This window comes from Bos mutus, chromosome 13 (assembly GCF_027580195.1).
Source record: "Bos mutus isolate GX-2022 chromosome 13, NWIPB_WYAK_1.1, whole genome shotgun sequence".
Taxonomy (NCBI): Eukaryota; Metazoa; Chordata; class Mammalia; order Artiodactyla; family Bovidae; genus Bos; species Bos mutus.
In genome coordinates, this window is record NC_091629.1 from 17,560,488 (window position 1) to 17,581,991 (window position 21,504).

At 48.5% G+C, this 21,504-nt stretch overlaps 1 protein-coding gene across 5 annotated transcripts in view; it reads left to right on the forward strand.

The window, feature by feature from the left end:
* ATP9A (ATPase phospholipid transporting 9A (putative)) overlaps nt 1-21,504 on the forward strand; it is a 125,053-nt gene that overhangs the window by 22,183 nt on the left and 81,366 nt on the right. For 4 of the 5 annotated variants that reach the window (XM_070381026.1, XM_070381025.1, XM_070381024.1 and 1 more), the window contains exons 2-4: nt 4,640-4,784; nt 7,001-7,114; nt 13,094-13,202. In XM_070381026.1, coding sequence (XP_070237127.1) covers nt 4,640-4,784; nt 7,001-7,114; nt 13,094-13,202 — 368 coding nt within the window. Of the gene's footprint in view, nt 1-3,463; nt 3,741-4,639; nt 4,785-7,000; nt 7,115-13,093; nt 13,203-21,504 lie in introns of those variants that run through there. The other variant, XM_070381028.1, reaches the window with a different exon arrangement.

Genomic DNA, 21,504 nt, shown 5'->3' on the forward strand with positions numbered 1-21,504 from the left:
ATAATACGTACTGTTAATGGAATGCCTGTTATGTGTTAGGCATTGTCTTATGCCCTTTGTATATAACGTCCTTAATCCTTTTGATAATTCAGCAAAGCAAGCTTTTTTTAAAATTATTTTTATTATTATTTTTATTATTATTACAGACAGGAAGAGAGGGAAGCATAGAAGTGGAATTGTCCAGGGGGGTGCATAGCTGGGGTGGAGCTGGGCTGGGGTTTGCGTGTAGATCTGTCTGGTTTATAAGCCAGTGTTCAGGGACTTCTCTGGCAGTCCAGTGGTTAAGGCTCCATGCTTCCACGGCAGCGTTCGATCTCTGGTTGGTGAATGAAGACCTGACATGCCAAACAGCACAGCCAAAAAAAAAAAGGCAAGCCGGTGCTTATTACTTCGCCCACGTGGTCCTGCTGTTCTGAAACTGGGACTCCTGTTCCTTCTTTTCCAGCCTCTGTATTAATTTCCCACACTCAGGGGTTCTATCTTGCAACCCCTGTCCCCAGCCTGTCTAGAAGGTGGGATAGGAGCTAATGTGTCTGGGAAAGTGACAGACGGCTCAGTTTGGTGTTGAGAAGCAGCAGCAGGGTGACAGCTGCCCCCACAGCTCCAGGCACGCCCCCCTTGGGCCTCCTGTGGGGCTGACTTCCACCCCTGGACAGATGGGGTGTGGGGCAGCTGCTGGAAAAAGAGCCATGGGTATACATCCAGATGTCAACTGGGGGCCTGGCTGCTCGCTGCCTCTTCTGTTTTGACTGATGGGAGGTGCCAGGGGAGGACGTCATCACTTGGAAATTTGCCACCAAGCCCACAGCTTCGCTGCAGGACAGTGGTTCCCCAAATACAGGCAGATGCTGGCTCCAGGTGCTACAGTGGTAATATCTAAGTAATTCAAGGACAGGAAGTAAGTCTCATGCAGACATAAAGTGAGACCCTTAACTTCCCTTTTCAGTTTTCCTTCAATATTTCTAACCCTGTCAGGACCCACTTTTTTTTTTCTTTTTCTTTTTAATTTATTTTTTTATTGAATTTTGTTGTTTTCTGTCACACCTCTTTTCTTAAACAAAATTTTGGCCGCACTGCACCTTCATTGCAGCCTGCAGACTCTTCGATGCATTGAGTGAGACTGAGTTGTCCCGTGGAGGGTAGGATTTTTGTTCCTCCACCAGGGATCGAACCCACGTCCCCTGCATTGGAAGGTGGATTCTTAACCCCTGGACCACCAGGGAAGTCCCAGGGTCCACTTTGGAACAGCAGACACTTGCTAATGTCTGTGCAACGAAGAGAGGACGCAGAAGCAGCAGGCTGGAGGCTTAGGGCCCAGGGCCCCTGTATCAGTGGGAATTTAGTAACATTTGCTTCTCCTGATGTGGATTTTGTTGTTTACCTTCTATTTATGGCAAGTGATACTAGTTTTCCATTTATGATAGTGTTACTGTGGAAAATTCTGAAAGAGATGGGAATACCAGACCACCTTACCCGCCTCTTGAGAAATCTGTATGCAGGTCAGGAAGCAAGAGTTAGAACTGGACATGGAACAACAGACTGGTTCCAAATAGGAAAAGGAGTACGTCAAGGCTGTATATTGTCATCCTGCTTATTTAACTTCTCTGCAGAGTACATCATGAGAAATGCTGGACTGGAAGAAGCACAAGCTGGAATCAAGATTGCTGGGAGAAATATCAATATGCAGATGACACCACCCTTATGGCAGAAAGTGAAGAACTAAAAAGCCTTTTGATGAAAGTGAAAGAGGAGAGTGAAAAAGTTGGCTTAAAGCTCAACATTCAGAAAACAAAGATCATGGCATCTGGTCCCATCACTTCATGGGAAATAGATGGGGAAACAGTGTCAGACTTTATTTTTGGGGGTCCAGGATCACTGCGGATGGTGATTGCAGCCGTGAAATTAAAAGATGCTTACTTCTTGGAAGGAAAGTTATGACCAACCTAGATAGCATATTCAAAAGGAGAGACATTATTTTGCCAACAAAGGTCTGTCTAGTCAAGGCTATGGTTTTTCCAGTGGTCATGTATGGATGTCAGAGTTGGACTGTGAAGAAAGCTGAGTGCCAAAGAATGGATGCTTTTGGACTGTGGTGTTGGAGAACTCTTGAGAGTCCCTTGGACTGCAGGAGATCCAATCAGTCCATTCTGAAGGAGATCAGTCCTGGGTGTTCATTGGAAGGACTGATGCTGAAGCTGAAACTCCAATACTTTGGCCACCTCATGCGAAGAGTTGACTCATTGGAAAAGATTCTGATGCTGGGAGGGATTGGGGGCAGGAGGAGAAGGGGACAACAGAGGATGAGATGGCTGGATGGCATCACCGACTCAATGGATGTGAGTTTGGGTAAACTCTGGGAGTTGGTGATGGACAGGGAGGCCTGGCGTGCTGTGATTCATGGGGTCGCAAAGAGTTGGACACGACTGAGCGACTGAACTGAACTGATTAAGTTATCTTTTTTTTTAATTTTTTTAATTTTTTTGGCTGTGTCGTGTAGCATGTGGAATCTTAGTTCCCTGACCAGGGATCGAACCCAAGACCCTACATTGGAAGCTTGGAATCTTAAGCATTGGACTGTCAGGGAGGTCCTTTAAGTTACCTTTTAAGGTACACTGGTTGAAATAAAGGACAGGAATTCTCAACCAAGGCATAACTGGCATTTGGGGCTGCATCATTCGTGGGGGGGGCGGTTTGCATTGTCCTGGGTTTTCTAGAATGTTTAGCAGAATCTTGACCTCCTCCACCTAGGAGACACCAGTAACTACCCCCCTTCTTCCTTCTGAGAATCACTGATTTAAGATATGCAGATTGAGAGGACTTCCCTATTCCCCTAGTGGTTAGGACTCCCACAGGGGACGCAGATTTGATCCTGGTCTGGGACCTAAAACATTCCACATGCCTTGAAATGCAGCCACCCCCCCCCCCCGAAAAACACGTTCAAATTGAGGCAAACTTAAGAACTTAGAAAGTGGAGGTGGTTGGTATGTGGAAATCCCGTGTGTGTGTGCGCGTGTACGTGCGCGCGTGTGTGATTGCTCAGCAGATTGCCTTCAGTTGGGGGTCCGCTTACTGATGTTCCCTTGGCTGAGGAGAGTTTAACCTTGTAGTTTGCTGTGTGGAATCTTCTGCCAGCAGAAAGCAAACAGAACTCACATAAATAGTCAGCCTGACCGTCCGTGGTTGTCTTCAGCTTTCCTTAGAAACATTCCGCTCTGGGAGTCATCATTACAGGATCATTACAGGATAGGGAGAGAGTTGCTGTGCACGGCAGAGTCAGTGACCACGAGGAAGGTTTCTGCAACCGGAAGGGTGTGCTTGTGCTCAGTGCGTCCCCTCCCCGTTCTTTCCGCACTTTGCCCCACGCTGGGCCTGGGGCCTGGGTGACTCACACCCAAGAGCAGGAATGGGGTTGGACTCCTCCAGGTTTCCCCGTGTTTCTCTGGCCGACACGAATGAGTTACTTAGAAGTGAAACCTGTCCTCATGGGAGCCACCAGCAGCCTCCCTGCCCCACCCCCAGCACTGGTTTACTGGAACCAGGATGCTATTTTTAAGAAAGAGCATCGTGTTTCATCATGGAAATTTTGAGCATCTGAGCAGGCGACTTGATGGCTTGCCAATCTTTAGAGTCCTGAGCCCACGGCCTGTGTGTGCTCAGCTCTGTACCCAGCACCTCAGCAGGACATGCCTGGCCCGAAAGCGGAGGGACAGAAGGCGGGTCTGCCGCTGACAAATAATTATGTAAGTCGTGATGGCCACATCGGGATGCTTTGCTTTCAGCTGGCAGCATCTCAAGGGGCTGGCGGGGCTGGCAGTGCTGGGCTTCCTCCTTCGCAGCCTGTGCGTGTGCTGGGGCCCCGGGAGGAACATTCTGCCAGTGGTCTTTCTACCACAAGGGGCTGATAAGGGTCGTAATTCTCAAGATGCCTTGTTTACAGGCCCTCCTGAAGGATGTGGTGCCTTTTTTGGGCGAGAGTCGGGGTTGGGGATGTGTGTCTCAGAGCAGCCTAATTTCATCAGAGCCGGGCAGGTGCCCAGGCACCTGAGGAGCTGTCCTCTGAGGGCAGCCCTTGGGGTCAGCTTGCCTACAGCTGGCACGCTGGCCCGTCTCCTGGTTATGTGGGGCTCCGAGTCATCTTCCTGGCTGTTCCTCCAATGTGTTGCTAAAAAGGAGAGATGGGCGTGGAAGGAGATTATTTTCCTTCTCTTCTTTGATAGTAATCTTGGTGTGACTAGCACCCTGCTTAGCTTTGAGAATAAGACAGACCTGCTTCAAGACCAGAATCAGCTGTTTCTCACATTTTGTCAGACTCAGGGTTTTTTTTTCACCTGTCCCGAGCTTTCCTCTCTCATCTGCAACATGTCAAAGTGATAAAAGTTCTTATTGTTATGTATTTACTTTCTAAATCTTAAAAAAAAAAACAAAACAGATCCTGCTTTTCGAAATAATTTGGGCTTGGGGACAGAGCATCTTTGATTTGGACCACAGCTGGCTTTGTAGATGCATCAGCTCTGTTTTCCCTGCCCACTGAAGGATGAAGCCCCATGTGGGGCTGCGGTTCTGACCCAGTGATGATGCTTTAGAGAGAGAAGTTCTGGGAGGGCGTGGCCTTGACGGTGTGGGCGTGTCTCTTCCACAGGTGCGGCGAGTGGCTGAGATGCTGCGGGGGAGGCGAGCCCAGGCCCCGCACCGTCTGGCTGGGGCACCCGGAGAAGAGGGACCAGCGGTACCCTCGAAACGTCATCAACAACCAGAAGTACAACTTCTTCACCTTTCTGCCTGGGGTACGTACCGGCCGAGACAACGTTGTTTTTTCCTTCTTACAGCACGCGTGTGCAGTGGTACCAGTCTTAGAAGACCGAGGCTCCTGCCGCAGGGCCTGTGAGCTCCCCGTGTGTTTTCCACGTCACCCCAGCCACTGGCCGTTCACCTCCCTTAGTCCTGAGCACCTGAAAGAGGTTGCCTTCTGTCTGCAAGTCTGTGAGACGCCACCTGATCGGTTGGAATAACTTCACATTTATTTGGTGTGTTCGGCCTAAGAGGAGTGAAAAAGATATTTTGAGGGCCTAGCTTTGTTACCAAAAAAAAAAAAAAAAAAATCAGTGCCTATATTTCCCCCGTATTACCCTCTTGGAACACATATTCAGAATAGAAAAGTTGGAGGATAAAAGTGTAGCGAAATTTTTTATTTCTTTTTCCTTTGGCTGTGCCGTCGTAGCTGCAGCCCGGGGGTCTTTTGCTGAGGCGAGCAGGCTCAGCAGTTGAGGCACACGGGTTTACTTGCCCCACAGCATGTGGGGTCTTAGTTCCCCGCCCAGGGATTGAACCTGCATCCTCTGCGTTGGGAGGTGGATTCTTTTTTTTAATTTTTAGAAATATTTATTTATTTGGCTCTGCTGAGTCTGAGTTGTGACATGCGGAATCTAGCTCCCGGACCAGGGATCAAACCCGGGCCCCCCTGCATTGGGAACTTGGAGTCTTAGCCACTGAACCAGTAGGGAATCTCGGGAGGTAGATTTTTAACCACTGGACTGCCAAGGAAGTCCCAAGAAATCTTTTTAAGATAGATTTTAATACCTCCAACCAGAGACATTTTCTATTAACATATTTGCTAATGTTTGTTTTGCTTATATTGCCCTGCAATTGTCTGTTTTGTTCATTAATTTATACACATCAACAGACAAGCCTTCTGAAAACCTTCCCCCCCCAGCACACCCTTAAGTTAAATATCGATTTTTATCCATTGTGACCTCCAAAACTTCACCAGCTGGCTGCAGAAGCAGCAGCAACAATCAGTTCCAAAGCTGAAAGAAAAAAAATCACTGATTTACTGAGCGAACATGGAAACAAATACTTTATACTGTAGCATAAGGTCAGCCTGAATTTCTTTTTAATAATTGATTGATTTTTGGCCGTGCTGGGTCTTCGCTGCTGCCTGCAGGCTTTTCTCTGGTTGCAGCGAGCAGGGGCTTGCTCTCTAGTTGCAGTTCGGAGGCGTCTCACCGCAGAGGCTTCTCTTGTCGTGGGGCTCAGGCCCTTGGGTCACACAGGCGCGGTGGCTGTGGCTCACTGGCCACAGGGCCCAGGCTCAGTAGTTGTGACCCACAGGTCTCGTTACTCCATGGCCTGTGGGATCTTCCTGGACCAGGGATCGAATCCGTGTCTCCTGCATTGGCAGGCGGATTCGTTACCACTGAGCCCTGAGGGAAGCCCCAGAATGTTTCTTTAAGGGTGATTTTTGACTCCTTTTATCAGTACCTGGTTCAACTCTCTCCCCTGGCCCCTGAAATCTCAGTATCTAAAGTCAAGTGCAAGTTAATTCCTCATTCATGGAAACTCTGAGGCACGCCAGGCCACTCTCCCGCATCTCACAGCTACACCGCCTGGGGTATGTGGAACATCCATGTCTCCATGGCAGGGCAGGAGCGAGGGGCTGGACGGTGTCCTGAACACACTGGGCATTTCTGCTTGTTGCCTGATGGCCAGATGAGTCGGGGTATGGATGACACTCCCAGGGCATGTGGGGCCAGTGGAAACCGCCAGAACCCTCCTGCCATGTGGGGTGGAATTCTGCTGTAGTTACTTCTGACGTTGGAATCACACCGTCGAGACATCAGTGTATCTCTCTTTTGATTTAGTCTTACAACATGAGCCTTTTGCATTAAACCCTCTTCAGTGGCATTTGGAGTGGCCTTTTCTGCACTTGGAGAAGAAGTTTAAGAAATAAAACCTAACAGCTGTTGTCAGGGACTCCACGCCCAGAGGTGCCCGCTGTGTTGAATGTGGTGTTTAGCATTCCGACGGGTATCATGTGCTTCTTTACTTTGACAAATGATGTTTTCATCACCCAGGTGTGTTTCTTAGTTAACAGGTGTTAGAGTGTGAAGTGTACCAGGTACCACGTGAGTTGCGTTCTCCTGGGGGAGTGCTTGAAAGGTCACCCATCTGCCTCGCTCCGAGTCCACCAGCCTCGAGTGTCTCCTGTCTCTCTCCACTGCAGGTGCTGTTTAACCAGTTCAAATACTTCTTCAACCTCTACTTCCTGCTGCTCGCCTGCTCCCAGTTCGTCCCTGAGATGCGACTCGGAGCGCTCTACACCTACTGGGTTCCCCTGGTGAGTCAGTTGGGGCATCCTTTCGGGGGGGTCCGAGGCGGCTTCTGTCCTTCAGGCGGCTGGAACAGGACGTGGTCTTTCAAGGGAGCGGATGCCCCCAGCCCAACATGCTGGGAGCCCCCGAGGTTTTCTGGTGGCGCTCTGTTCCGCCCACCGCCAGGGCCCACGGCCGCGGCGCCTGGGCTCCGCCTTCCGTCTGTCTGTCCGCTGTCCAGTCTCTCCTTGTTTCAGCAAGCGTTTCCCACCTGCTCACCGCGGGTTGCTGGGTACTGGGCTGGCACACAGTGGTCCCGAGAAAGGCAGGGCCTCCGACCCTGTGGCTTGTGCTCTTTGAATTGTTTTCTGTTTATGATGTAGTCTGTGTCAGCGTGAGGGGTTGACCACGGTTCTGCGCTTGGGTGTGTCTGTGTATGGAGTGTGACTCACCTGAGACTTGTAAATAAATACATGGAGGTCTGGAAGGTTCTTCACCAAAGCTAGTAGTTTTCTTTGGAACAGGGTTGAAAGTGTTCGTCACTTAGTCTCTTTGTGAGCTCATGGACTGTAGCCCACCAGGCTCTGTCCATGGGATTCTCCAGGCTAGAATACTGGGGTGGGTGGCCATTCCCTTCTCCAGGGGATCTTCCCAGCCCATGGATCAAATCTGGGTCTCCTGCGTTGCAGGCAGATTCTTTACCTCTGAGCCACTAGGGAAGTCCTTGGAGGGGGGGTGTGGCCTTTTATTAGGTATTTTTTATCTTCAGGTACAGAGACATCTGTCTTAAGTCACCACAGTGCCTTTCTGGAAGCTGGAAACTTATGGGAAACTACATTAGCTCAGATGTGTAGTCAAGGTGTTTGAAACCGCTTATAGAGTTGCTCCCTCTGCAGGGGAAGACCACGTTGGTTCTTGGGGCTGGTGACCAGGGATCAAAGTGTTGAACACAACTTGAAGGCAGGTGCTGTACCCGGTTCTGGTCTGGGATGTGTTCCGCATATCAGTACTGATGATGCTGACCCCAGGGACTGCAGAAGCCCCTCAGGGAATACAGTGGGGGCCCGTGTGGGGGCCAGGATGACTTGCAGGGCTCCCGCCCTTCCATCGAGAGCCCCGCTCCAGTTCTAGCCCGTGTCTCTTTGCTGAAATGATGCTCAGACTTTCCAGGAGGAGCCAGGAACCTGACTTCTGGTACAAACAGCCAAGTCCTGGTTTTCCTGGGCCTCTGGCTGTAGAGAGAAGCCAGGGTTACCAGCAGCCTCCGGCAGTCCTGAGGCTTCTAAGTGCCCATGGCCTGAGTTTCCTGTGATGGTTCATACAGGAGGAGGCAGTCGTCTTGCACAAGTTCTTCCTCTCTTTCCACGGGCTGCAGAGAAGGGGGCTTAGGGGTCAAAGACAACTGGACGACACCTGTTTCCCGGTGACTGCAGCTGATTTCTCCTAAGTCCCCTAGATGTTTATTCGAGAATCAATATCCAGTGCTTGGCTGAAGTACACTTTGAAATGTGTCTGACCGCCCTGAGAGTCCTCTTGTTTCACGCCCAGCTGGGAGCTCAGTGGTTCAGAACGAGGGCTGTGGGGCCAGATGGTCGCCCTGCAGCCTCTTTGAGAAGCCGTGTGATTGTAACTAGCTTTTCCGAACCTCGGTTTCCTCATCTGTAAAGTAGGGGGTGGGTGATCGTGTCTGTTCCCATGGCTTGTTGGGAGGTGTGGTGAAGTACAGCCAGCAGAATGCTTCGAATAGCTCCTGACACATGGAAAATTCTCAGGAAATGTCCTCATTTGAATTTTAAAATTCTGGTACCAGTGCCATTGTTGGTCGTCGTGTGGATCACGTCTTAGCTGTTGGTGACAGTTTTTCTTTTTTTAAAAAAGGTATTTATTTATTTGGCTGACTTGGGTTCGAGCTCTGTCCTTGCGGTGCACAGGCTCCTCTCTGGTTGTGCTGCGCAGGCGTAATTGCCGTGTGCCGTGTGGGGTCTTAGTTCCTGGACCGGGGGTCAACCCCACATCCCCAGGATTGGAAGCAGATTCTTAACCACTGGACTCCCAGGGAAGTCCTGGTAACTTCTTTCTTGATGCTAATGTATTCGTGGGAGATGTTCCTCAGGAAACAGATGAGATAATCAGTAAAATTGTATGAAGATCAGATAATAAATCTAGATCTCTTTGTTATTAAGGCTCAGCCTACACGATACCGAGGTTTCTGTTCCCTGGGTGTCGCCAGGACCTGTGGTCGGGGCAGGATGTTGTCACCAGCCCAGAAAGCTCTCTTTGCCCCTCTCAGTCAGCCCACCTCCCCACCTCCCCTGCCTTTCTGATTTCTTTCAGGAGTTTTGCTTTAATAGATCTTTTTTTTTTTTTTTTTTTTTTACTGCACCTTGTGGCTTATGGGATCTTAGTTCCCCAACCAGAGATCTAACCCAGGCCCTCAGCAGTGGAAACATGGAGTCCTAACTTCTGGACCTCCAGGGAGTCCCCAGTAAATCTGCTCTTGATGTACAGCTTTACAGAAGAGTCTCAGCGCCTTCAGGATTCTGTCTGTTCACTGTCACCACCTCTGATTTCCTTACAAGTTTAGACAGCCCTCCACTGCCATTCAAGCTTCTTTTTCAGTATCTTTGGCCCTTCAGCCAGTTCAGTTGCTCAGTTGCATCCGCCTCTTTGTGACCCCGTGGACTGCAGCACGCCAGGCTTCCCTGTCCATTGCCAACTCCCAGAGCTCGCTCAAACTCCTGTCCATTGAGTTGGTGATGCCATCCAACCATCTCATCCTCTGTCATCCCCTTCTCCTCCCGCTTTCAATCTTTCCCAGAATCAGGGTCTTTTCAAATGAATCAGCTCTTCCCATCAGATGGCCAAAGTATTGGAGTTTCAGCTTCAGCATCAGTCCTTCCAATGAACACCCAGACTGATCTCCTTTAGGATGGACTGGTTGGGTCTCCTTGCAGTCCAAGGGACTCTCAAGAGCCTTCTCTGACACCACAGTTCAAAAGCGTCAATTCTTCTGCACTCAGCTTCCTTTATGGTCCAACTCTCACATCCATACATGACTACTGGAAACACCATAGCTTTAACTAGATGGACCTTTGTTGGCAAAGTAATGTCTCTGCTTTTTAATATGCTGTCTAGGTTGGTCATAGCGTCTTTTAATTTCATGGCTGCAGTCACCATCTGCAGTGATTTTGGAGCCCAAGAAAATAAAGTCTGTCACTGTTTCCATAGTTTCCCCATCTATTTGCCATGAAGTGATTTGGCCCTTAGGGACCTCCAAAGCTGGAAGGTTGGAATTTATATCTGGACCACATTTGCATCTCTTTGTAAAGCAGTTTCTAGCTTAAGAGATGGCAGGTCCCCTGGGATTGGTGAGGGTTCTGTGTGTGTGTATGTGTTGGGGGGGGGGGCGGTCACAGACGTGGTAACTGTGCGTGCGAGCTCCCTGGCTCTTAAGGAGTTTCACTCAGTGGACAGTCACTTTCAGCTCTGGGTCCCAGCACCTGACTGTGCGCCTGTGTGCGAAGTTACTCAGTCATTTCCAACTTTTTGCGACCCCTTGAACTGCAGCCCGCCAGGGTCCTCCGTCCTTAGGATTTCCTAGGCGAGAATGCTGGAATGGGTTGCCATGCCCTTCTCCAGGGGATCTTCCCACCCAGGAATCGAACCTGTGACTCTTGTGTCTCCAGCATTGGCAGGCAGGTTCTTCACCACTGTGCCACCTGGAAGCCCATGGTGACTTAGGAAGCAGTGTTCATATGCAGCAGGGAGGTTAGCCCCTCCTGTCTTTGTGATAAGCACACACTTACCATTAACATCGATGGGATTTAGCCAGACCCACCCAGAGAGAACTGGAAACTGGAACACTTGAAAAAACGAACAACCGAAACCTGGATTCTGGCCCAGGACAAAACAGCAGCGTGCAGCGTGGTGGGGGCGGGTCCTGCAGGCGTGGGCCGCGCTTCTCCTGACCAGGTCTTCTCACCTCCCTGTGTGGTCTGGTCCTGCTTCCATTCTGAAATGTACCGGTTCTGCTGTGGCTTCAGCGTGTACTTTCCTTCTGATCGGAAACAGGAGAAATCCTTTGATGGCAAAGATGTATGGGCCTCGGGAGGGGTTCCACGAAGCGGCACATCGCTGGCTAGATTTACATAAGAGATTTAACATCCTTTGAATCGAAGTTAATATATCGCCCGGGGTAAACAGTATGAAAATGAAATCTTCAAAGAATTCACGACTGCTAATAACCTCAGGGGCAGTTGTGCCCTCTGTATTAAAAAAAATGACTTTAAAAAGAGAGATGACAAGGCTCTTTTGTAAGAAAAATGAATGGCTGCTCTTGCTTTTATTGATACGAGAAGAAAAATCAAGACGAAAATAGATCCCTACCATGGGTGACAGACGCCAGTCCGCACCAGGTTTTCCGAGTGGGGATATCAACGCGGGAAGCGGGACGGCTTAAAGTGGGGATATCAACGCGGGAAGCGGGACGGCTTAAAGTGGGGATATCAACGCGGGAAGCGGGACGGCTTAAAGTGGGGATATCAACGCGGGAAGTGGGACGGCTTAAAATTTTCCTTTTACGAATGGGTGCTTATGTACGAGTGGGGATATCAACGCGGGAAGTGGGACGGCTTAAAATTTTCCTTTTACTAATGGGTGCTTATGCAATCAATACTTTAACATGAGGATTCCCTTGGTGGTTCAGTCGTTAAGACTTTGCCTCCAGCGTAGGGGGTGCAAGTGTGTTCCTGCTAGGGGAGCTAAGAGTCCACATACCTTGTGGCCAAGTAAGAAGTCCCCACCCCACCCCGTCCCCTTCTTACAGAGGAATCTAACCAACAGTTAAGGAGTGGGGGCTTCCCAGGTGGTGCAGTGCTAAAAAATCTGCCTGCCAATGCAGGAGATGTAAGACATGTGGGTTTGATCCCTGAGTCAGGAAGATCCCCTTGGAGTAGGAAATGGCAACCCACTCCAGTATTCTTGCCTGGAAGATTCCGTGGACAGAGAAGCCAGGTGGGATATCGTCCATGGGGTCACAAGAGTCGGACATGATTGAGCTCACATACACACACACACACACACACACACACACAGAGACCTTATAATAAAAAAAAGTTCAGGATATTGGAAAATCTTCAGCAGTGTATGGATATTTGTTGGTGTTTATGTGAACAGTGTTATGGCTGGAAGTTGATTTCCCTACTGGCGGGTCAATACAAATAGGCATCGTGACTCATTTTGTGCTCCGGTGGCCCCCCTGCTTGGTTCCACCCATCCAGGTTTCTGCAGGTGCAGAACGTTGCGGCCCCTGAGAGCAAGGACTCTGGAACAGGAGCCCCTGAATGATCACTCAGGACCTTGACGTCCCTGGTTTAGTTGCTAAGTCGTGTCTGACTCTTTGAGGCCCCGTGGACTGTCGTCCGCCAGGCTCCTCTGTCCGTGACATTCTCTAGACAAGAATACTGGAGTGAATTGCATTTCCTTCTCCTGGGGATCTTCCCGAACCAGGGATCCAACCCAGGTCCCCTGCACCACAGGCGGATTCTTTACCAACTGAGCCACCAGGGAGGCCCATTTTCTTTACCTCTGAGCGTCTCAGTCTCTTCCCGGCTAGTGTGGCCATCCCAGGGGTGAACTGCTCCAAGGGGGAAGTGCTCCGATGGCACCCGGCGTGTGGCGAGTGAGCCACAGACGTCAGGGGCGTCCCCGCCGCTCAGCCCTTACCAGCGGCCGGACGGCTCTGGGGCTTCTGTGTTTCTCACTCTTAGGAGCCCTGGGTGGGGGCGAATGGGACGTCCTGGTATCTGCGAGGGTTTCTCGGGGGTAGGAGATGCAGAGAAGTGGGCCTGCTGGGGCTCGTGCACCTGAAACCCTGCCGCCCTGGTCTTCTGGTCTCTTCTGTCCCGGCCCCAGGGGAGGCCGGTGGCTTTCAGGCCGGCTCACCCTCTCTCTCTCCCCCTCTCACTCTCACCCTCTGTATCTCTCTCCCTCTCTCTCTCATGCAGGGCTTCGTGCTGGCCGTCACCATCATCCGAGAGGCGGTGGAGGAGATCCGATGCTACATGCGGGACAAGGAGGTGAACTCCCAGGTCTACAGCCGCCTCACGGCGAGAGGTCAGCCTCCTGCTGCCCAGCCCCAGGGGGTGGCGGGCGGGGTGGGCATTGGGTCCCAACTTGGCCACGGGCCGCTGACCGTCAGGGAGCAGAGTTCACAGCCCAGGGCCGTGGGGTGCGGGCGGTTGGGGCGGGACAGTTGCTCAGTGGCCGAGCGACTAAGGGAGGCCAGGGTGTGCCCCGGGCCTGGGGGAACTCTGGCCACATCCCTGGGCCATCACTGTGCCCCTGGAGCCCGTGCTGACGGCTGACCTGTGCCTTATCCACCCGGGATTAATTGTGCGCTCGTGACTTTCTCCGAGCACTCGCCCCTTTCCCCCGCTGGCTGAGGAGGCAGCCCTTCTGTTGGCGTTTGGGTGTGTGCATGCTCAGTCGCGTCTGACTCTCTGCAACCCCATGGACTGTAGCCCACCGGGCTCCTCTGTCCATGGGATGCTTCAGGCAGGAATACTGGAGTGGGTGGCCGTTTCCTCCCCCATGGGATCTTCCTGACCCCAGGGATTGAACCCACATCTGCTGCATTGCAGGCAGATTCTGTGCCACTTGAGCTCTCTTGGTGCGGAGACTGTCAACTCTGTCCTACACAGGTTTTCAAGGGAGCATAGCTCTAAAACATATTCTTTCAACATTACAAAACTAGTGTGACAACTTTGCAATGTTAGTTTTTTAAGAAGGCACCAGACTTCATACTAAATGTTGCGTCTGTGAAGGTTTCTTTGGAGGGATTTTATAAATTTTCAAAATGGAAGAATAAAGAGTGAATAATCTGACCCGAAGAGAATTGACTAGGCACACTTTCATTTGAAATTTTGAAATGGTGGAATTTAAAAAACCCATTCAAACACACCACGGAGAACCCATGAAACAACCCAACTGATGTCGACTTTTATTTCGAAGTACGGATTCTACCTAGATTTCCCATAGGAAATAAGAATATTACCTTAAACACCCAAGGATGACTGATCCCGTTCAGGGATTAATGTTTCAGGAACCGGTGAGGGGGATAAAAGCTGTGCTTTGCCTCCAGGAAATTGAGAATTCTGAAGGAGATAAGATAGATGCCTGAGGGAGCCTGCACCCAGCCGGGGTGTGAACTGCTTTATGGGGAGTGCCTCAGTCTTCGCCAGAAGCAGTTCATCCGTAGTTTCTGGGATCTGAGAAGACTTTTCCTTCTAGGAAAAATTTTGGAGAAATTTATTTAAGACTCCAAAAAATTTTTTTTTTTTTTAGTATAGACGCATGACGGCTTGCTTCCTATGTGGCTCAGTGGTAAGAATCTGCCTGCCGGGCAGGAGACGCAGGTTCCATCCCTGGTTTGGGAAGATCCTCTGGAGGAGGAGATTGCAGCCCACTGCAGTACTCTTGCCTGGGAAATCCCATGGTCAGAGGAGCCTGGCTGGCTGCAGTCCACGGGGTCACGAAGACTCAGACGCGACAAGTGACTAGATAGCAACAGCAGGAGGGTGTGAGAGTATTTTGCGTTAGTTCATTTAAGGAGATTTTCATAGTCGGTGGTCTTAAAAGTTGCCAGTCTCTGGGAAAAGGTGGGATTTAGAGTTGGTATAGAAATGTCTTATTATTGCCGCTGCTGCTGCTAAGTCGCTTCAGTCATGTCCGACTCTGTGTGACCCCATAGATGGCCTCCCACCAGGCTCCCCCGTCCCTGGGATTCTCCAGGCAAGAACGCTGGAGTGGGTTGCCATTTCCTTCTCCGATGCATGAAAGTGAAAAGTGAAAGTGAAGTCGCTCAGCCGTGTCCATCTCCTAGCGACCCCATGGACTGCAGCCTACCAGGCTCCTCCATCCATGGGATTTTCCAGGCAAGAGTACTGGAGTGGGGTGCTATTACCTTCTCCACTTAAACTACTTATATTTAGGGCGTTTTGCTACCTAAAGAAAGAAACCCCAACATAATCTTTGCAAAGGCAGGTGGCGTGGGCTTTCCACGGGGGTAACCAGAAGACCCCCCTGCAAGACATGTTTTTGTGGTTCGTGTATATTAATCCTCCATTAATAACATATTCTGACTATAATGTTTAAAACACTCGGCAGCCCACAGAAGCTTCACCAGACAGGGTGCGGTGGGTCTCTGTCCAGCTCAGGAGGAGGGTCTGGGGACCCCGTGCATCGCCGTCCAGGCTCCACACCTTCTTTGCTTCTTTTCATATTGCAATTGCTTTTCCCGTGAATGATTTTTTTTCTGCCCTCCCCTGCAGACCCCCTTTCTCAGCCCCCGCTTTAGCTTCCTCCAGCTCTTGAAAAGATCGTAAGGAGAACTGGCAGATGCTCCTGCGGTAAAAGCTTGTCGTCCTTTGTGGGTCTCCTTCTGTGGTCTGTGGTTCCCATTGTCACGCCAATCCAACGGGACGGGAGAACGGAGCAGAGTTCTGAGTGTCAGCCCAGACCCTGGCTCCACAGAAAAGAAGGCACTGAAGAAAACCACCAGCTTGGAAAGCGAAAGCACAGTGGGAGTGTGTGTGGGGGAGGGGTGGGGATGTAGTTATTTGATACACTTTGGGGGAAGGGCCAAGGTAAGAAGCTAAAATTAGAGGATTTCAGAGAGAGGAAGAGAAAGAAGCCTTTTTTGACCTTACCATTCAATCGCTTAATATTTTCTGGAGTCAGGGTTTTCATCAAGATCTTTTAGTAAGTTCAAAAGCAAAGGGCAGCAGATACATGCATGTGTAGCCATGCAGGACTATTTTCTGTTTTTATCACATGGCATCTTAAAATGTACTTTTCAATACTATTTTTGGAATTCAAGAAAGTTTGGAAACCAAAACATCAAGTCCTTGATCATGAGATTGTAAGCCATAATATTTACCTACGTTCTGCATCATTTCCTGGTTTATAATAGCAACACTGTATTAATACTAATATAGTTAAATAATTGGGGAAAGAACGTGAAAGTGTTGGTCGCTCAGTCGTGTCTGACTCCTTGCGACCCCACGGACTGTAGCCCACCAGGCTCCTCTGTCCATGGACTTCTCCAGGCAAGAATACTGCAGTGGGTTGCCAGTCCCTTCTCCAGGGGATCTTCCCGATCCAGGGATCGAACCCGTGTCTCCTGCATTGCAGGCTGATTCTTTACCATCTGAACCACTGGGGAAGCCCAAATAATTGGGTAGGGGGATGGTGATAATTTCTAACTAGCAAAATAGTTGCAAAAATTATGTGGAAAACTCCTGTTTGCCCTCACCTAGGTTTCTCAGTTTTTAACCTCTTGCTTTTTAATACTCTCACCTCACCCTTTCCAAGTCCTTGGAGAATTAAGTTGCAGACATTCCCTTTTAACCCCTTCATGCCGGTGCTGCTGCTTAGTCACTAAGTCATATTCAGCTCTTTTCAACCCCATGGACTGTAGCCACAGACTGGTTTTCCAGGCAGGAATACTGGAGTGGGTGGCCATTTCCTTTTCCAGGTAACCCCTAAATGTGTGTGTCTGTGATAGTCATTAAGTTGTGTCTGACTCTTTGCGATCTCATGGACTATAGCCCACCAGGCTCCTCCGTCTGTGAATTCTCCAGGCAAGAATACTGGAGTGGGTTGCCATGCCTGCTCCCGGGGATCTTCCTGACCCAGGGATCGAACCCGGGTCTGCTACAGTGCAGGCAGATTGTGTTTAATTCCTAGTAGGATGTTTCTCTTAAATAACACAGTATAATTACAAAATCAGTAAATTTATCATGAATATATTACTGTTAACTTTCTCTATACTTTTCGCTCAGAATTTGCCATTTGTTCTTTAAATGTTTTTTAATAGTATTTTTTTTTTCCTAGTCCAAAAAGCAGTACAGGTTTGCCAGTTGCATTTGATTGCTTCCTTAATCTCCTCTAACTTGGCAGAGTGCCCCAGATTTCTTTGTTGTGACATTGACATTTCTGAAAAGGACAGGCCAGTTTCAGGCCAGTTACTTTGTACTCTGTCCCTCAATTTGTGTTTGTCTCAAAATTAGATTCAAGATATCGCAGAGTTAGTATCATTATAAGAATGTCAATGGCACAGATTCTGGGATGTTGCCAAAGTTTTAGAGGCATTATGTTAGTCAAATTGAAAGAGTTCTAAACTTGGAGGGAAAAAGTTGAGTTTAAATAATTGAACTTAAAACCCTGGAAATCATGAACTTAGCACTGGGAGGAAAAATGGATAGTGTTTTTTTAATTGCTGCTTCCAAGGGTTTAGATCATCTTATTTCAATCAAAATGTGTCTAAAGCAACACACCAGTAGATCAATTTTTAATGTAATTGTCATAGTTTAATAAGAAGTATTTGAAGCACTTTAATAGTAAAATTAACCTACGTGTAGAAATGACCTTTTATTCATTCTTCAAGAGTATTTGAGACTCCAGCGCTTTCAGATTTTGTGATGGGTTTCTGTATTGCAGAGATAAACATGAGAGATTGGGACTTCAAGGAATTAACAGTGCAGCAAGGTATCCAGACAGGCAATTTAGGATGATTATAAAATGTAACTTGTAATTATACTGTAGAGGCACAAGCATTATGGCCCTTCCAAGCCACCACTGCATTTCTGGTCCTGAGCACAGTGCCTGGTGGGGGAAGAAGTTAGTGATTCCGAGTTTGTGTGCCGCCCCTCTGCCGTGGCGGCAGATCCCTTAAGCAGTCAGTGAATTGGGGATAATAATGGTGCCTACCTTAGAGAGCTGCCGTGAGTAAAACTCTTGCATGAGAAGAGTTTAGCACTGGGCTGGGATTAGATCTGTGCCCGAGAAAGGCAGCACGAGTGGTATTGTAGCAGGGCTTCCTTAAATATTGGTGGAATGAGCTGGAAGTTATGGGAGGTTATGGGAGTGCATCAGGCAGGAGCTGCTGGTGTCTTCCCAGAAGAGGTGACCTGCACCCTGAGTCCTAGAGGACAAAAGAAGGCAGGGCTGGCTTTGTGATTTGCAGTGCTGAATGCAGGATGAACACAAGGGGCAAGGGGCCCCCGTTCAAAAATTGTTCAGAATTTCAAGATGGCACAGCATAGCGTTAAACCAAGTCACAGCCGCTTCCGAGTGCATCCCCCTGTGCTGTTAACGTGGATCACATGCCCGGGAAGTGGCCTGGTAAAGAATTCTCCGGGGGACTTCCCTGGTGATCCAGAGGTTAAGAAACCTGCCTTCTAATGCGGGGGACTAGGGTTCAGTCCCTGCTCAGGGAACTAAGTTCCCACACGCTGCAGGTCAGCTAAGTGTGTGTGCCAGTTACTGAGCCAGCGCGCTGTAGAGCACGTGCTCAGCAAGTGGAGAAGCTTGTAAGCCTCCACAAAGACCGGGCACAGCTGGAAGAAAGGAAAAAGAGTCCCCCAAAGGTCACAGACAGTGATGGTTAGAAGCGTGGGGGACAGAATTCCATGTTCTGGCTCCATCTTGTTCTTCCCAATTCAGCCTTGTTTCCTGAGCCGCTCCTTCCCGGGAAAATAGAAGAAAAGACCATATAGGCCAGTGAAGACCTGAGACTCCGGGCAAGTTCATTTTGTGATCCAGGAATCTGTCATCACGGCATGCAGCAGGGAGATGGTGGCATTGGAACTGTTAGAAAAATGCTGTCCAAAGTGGGAAGCAGGAGAGGAAAAAACAAAGAAAGGTTTTCGACTATAAACCAGCCAGGCGCTGGGTAAGGTCTGCTCTGTACTTTTTAAAACAGCCTCATGGAGGTGGGTTTTACAGATGGACGTCCGAGGCTCAGAGAAGGATAGCGTCGTGTCTGAGACGGTGGGGCAGTTACAGGATAGAGCTGTGGCGTGAGCCTGATGTAACACCTTCATCTGTGAGTCTGGTCACTGCTGGGCCCTGAGCTGAGGCTCAGACTTTCCCGTAGTCTCTTAATAATTGTCACAGTGTTCAGCTTGAGCACATAGTTTAAAAACGCGTTTTTGAAATGGAAGTCTTGGTTGATTCACAGCGTGGTGTTACACTGTGTCTGTTTCTGGGGTGCAGCGCAGTGATTCAGTTATATGTTGAGTTGGCCAAAACGTTTGTTTGCATTTTCCTGTGAGATCTTTTTGGCCAACCCCACACATATATATGATGGTGGTTTAGTCACTAAGTTGTGTCCAACTCTTTGACCCCCATGGTTCCTCACTAGATTCCTCTGTCTGTGGGATTTTCCAGGCAAGAATACTGGAGTGATTTCCTTCTCCAGGGGATCTTCCCAACCCAGGGATTGAACCCACATCTCTTGCATCTCCTGCATTGCAGGCAGATTCTTTACTTCTGAGCCAACTGGGAAGCCTTTTCAGATTATTTTCCGTTACAGGATTTATTACAGGATATTGAATATACAATATGACAAAACACATTTCTGAGTCCAAAGAAGTCGATCCAGCCTCCTCATTCTGAGGCAAACTGTTGAAAGCCATATAAGAAGGGTGCTTTTAAATAAGTAATCATCCCCTTTCCTCCTGCTTGAAATCCACATTTAAACCTGATCAGAGACTTAAGAGAGGTTCTCTGACCTTTATGCGTTTTATGACTTTAATGGTAGAGCTGTCTTTCCAAATTAATAGCATTCAGTGGCCCTGGAAACACCAAAGCCGAAGGAGAGAGGGTCTTAAAGTCATAGCAGGCTCAGCAAAACTTTGTTTTGTTACTTGAAAGATCTGGCTTGGGCCAAGAAATAATAATTGGTAAAGGAATTATTTTTCTTTATCTTTGACTTTCCCCAAACCCAAACTTTTTTTCTGAAGTGGGGAACCTGCCTTGCTTATCACAGGTGGGGTGTGGGTAACTGGTTTCAAATTTTCACCAGATGAATTCCAGGGGTCTTCATGCCAGGAATGTTTTCCCAGCCTAACTTGTGATCAAGGGCTAAATGAAGCAAGTGGATAATTAGCCTTGAAAGAAAGTGCAAACAGAAGCACAATTAAACAATTGCTGGTGCTTCTTTCCTGCTGGGGACATCTGGGCACAGGGTGAACCGTAAGTCGTAAGTCAAAGGTCTGTGCAAAATGGAGGGAATCTGTCTTTTCAGCTTTTTAGGACAGAGGTGGTGTAAAAAACGGAACTGGTATCTTCACCCTTCCGTTCTTTCCAGAGTGTTCCTCCCTGCTGCTCTGTGCACCCTTTGCCAGGTACAGAGCAACCTCAAGGATCTCACTTCCATTTGAGAGTGATGCATTTTTAAAGATTTAATTCAGAATCCACTTTACCGCATTGCTTAGGACTGCAGTGAATACGACTAAAATTTGAGGTATAAAGACACACGTGTTTCCTTTAGGACCTTGTATCGCAGTGGAGTTCGTCAGGAGATTGGATAGGGCAGGGAGCATGGGGTCACGAGTGGCTGTTGTTTAGCTAATAGTTAATTAGCTAAACGGAAACTCTGTATTCTTAAACACGGGCACCATTTACGTTTTCAGAGTATGAACTCTGTCCAGACGTGGGATGACACTAAAAAAGGCTTCATACTTTTTTTGAGAAGAGAATTACAGTCATGGTCTTTTACAACTTTTTTATTAAAAATCATTGTAAACTTTATTTTTGAAGTTGGCGTGTAGGTGATTTCCAGCGTTGTGCCAGCCTCTGCAGCACAGCAGAGCGACTCGGTTAGACACATACAGATGCTTCTTTCTTCTGTGTTCTTTCTGCTATGGCTTCTCACAGGACATTGAATGCAGTTCCCTAAAAGTCTGATTTTCCTGAAATATAGTTGATTTACAGTGTTATGTTAATTTCTGGTGTACAGCACAGTGATTCAGTGATACATATATATATTCTTTTGCACTGTGGTTTATTACAGCTCATTGAATCTAGTTCCTGTGCTAAACACTAGGACCTTATCCATTTTATTCGTAAATAGCTTGCATCTGCTCAGTGATGGTCATTGGATATTCCTGCTGCAAGACTACTGCAAAGGTTTTTACTGAGGCTCTCAAATACAGCTCAGTAAGCAAAGCATTGCCCAGGCTTCTCTCATCAAGATTCAGAGCATTAGCTTTTACAAGTCTTAACTTAAAATAGGTCTTGCCAAACACTTTCCCATACATTTTCTGACAGATACGAAGTTTGTTATTTCAGACTCATGAGGTTCCTTTTATTCTTTCAAACTTCTCAAAATTCACTTTATTACAAACCACTGGTGAACTGATCTACTGTTTAACCAAAATAAAAAAGCAACCCCGGAAGAAAATCTCCCGTGCAAATTGCTCTGTTATCTTTCCCGACAGGTATTTACCCCCTGCCGGGGGTGTTGGTCTCGTCCATCATTATTGGGCACCAGAAGCAGGGGAGGACCATTTACATATTTATTTTAGAAGCCTCTGTTGAGTATGAACTTGTTAAATTTCAACTCCAGCCT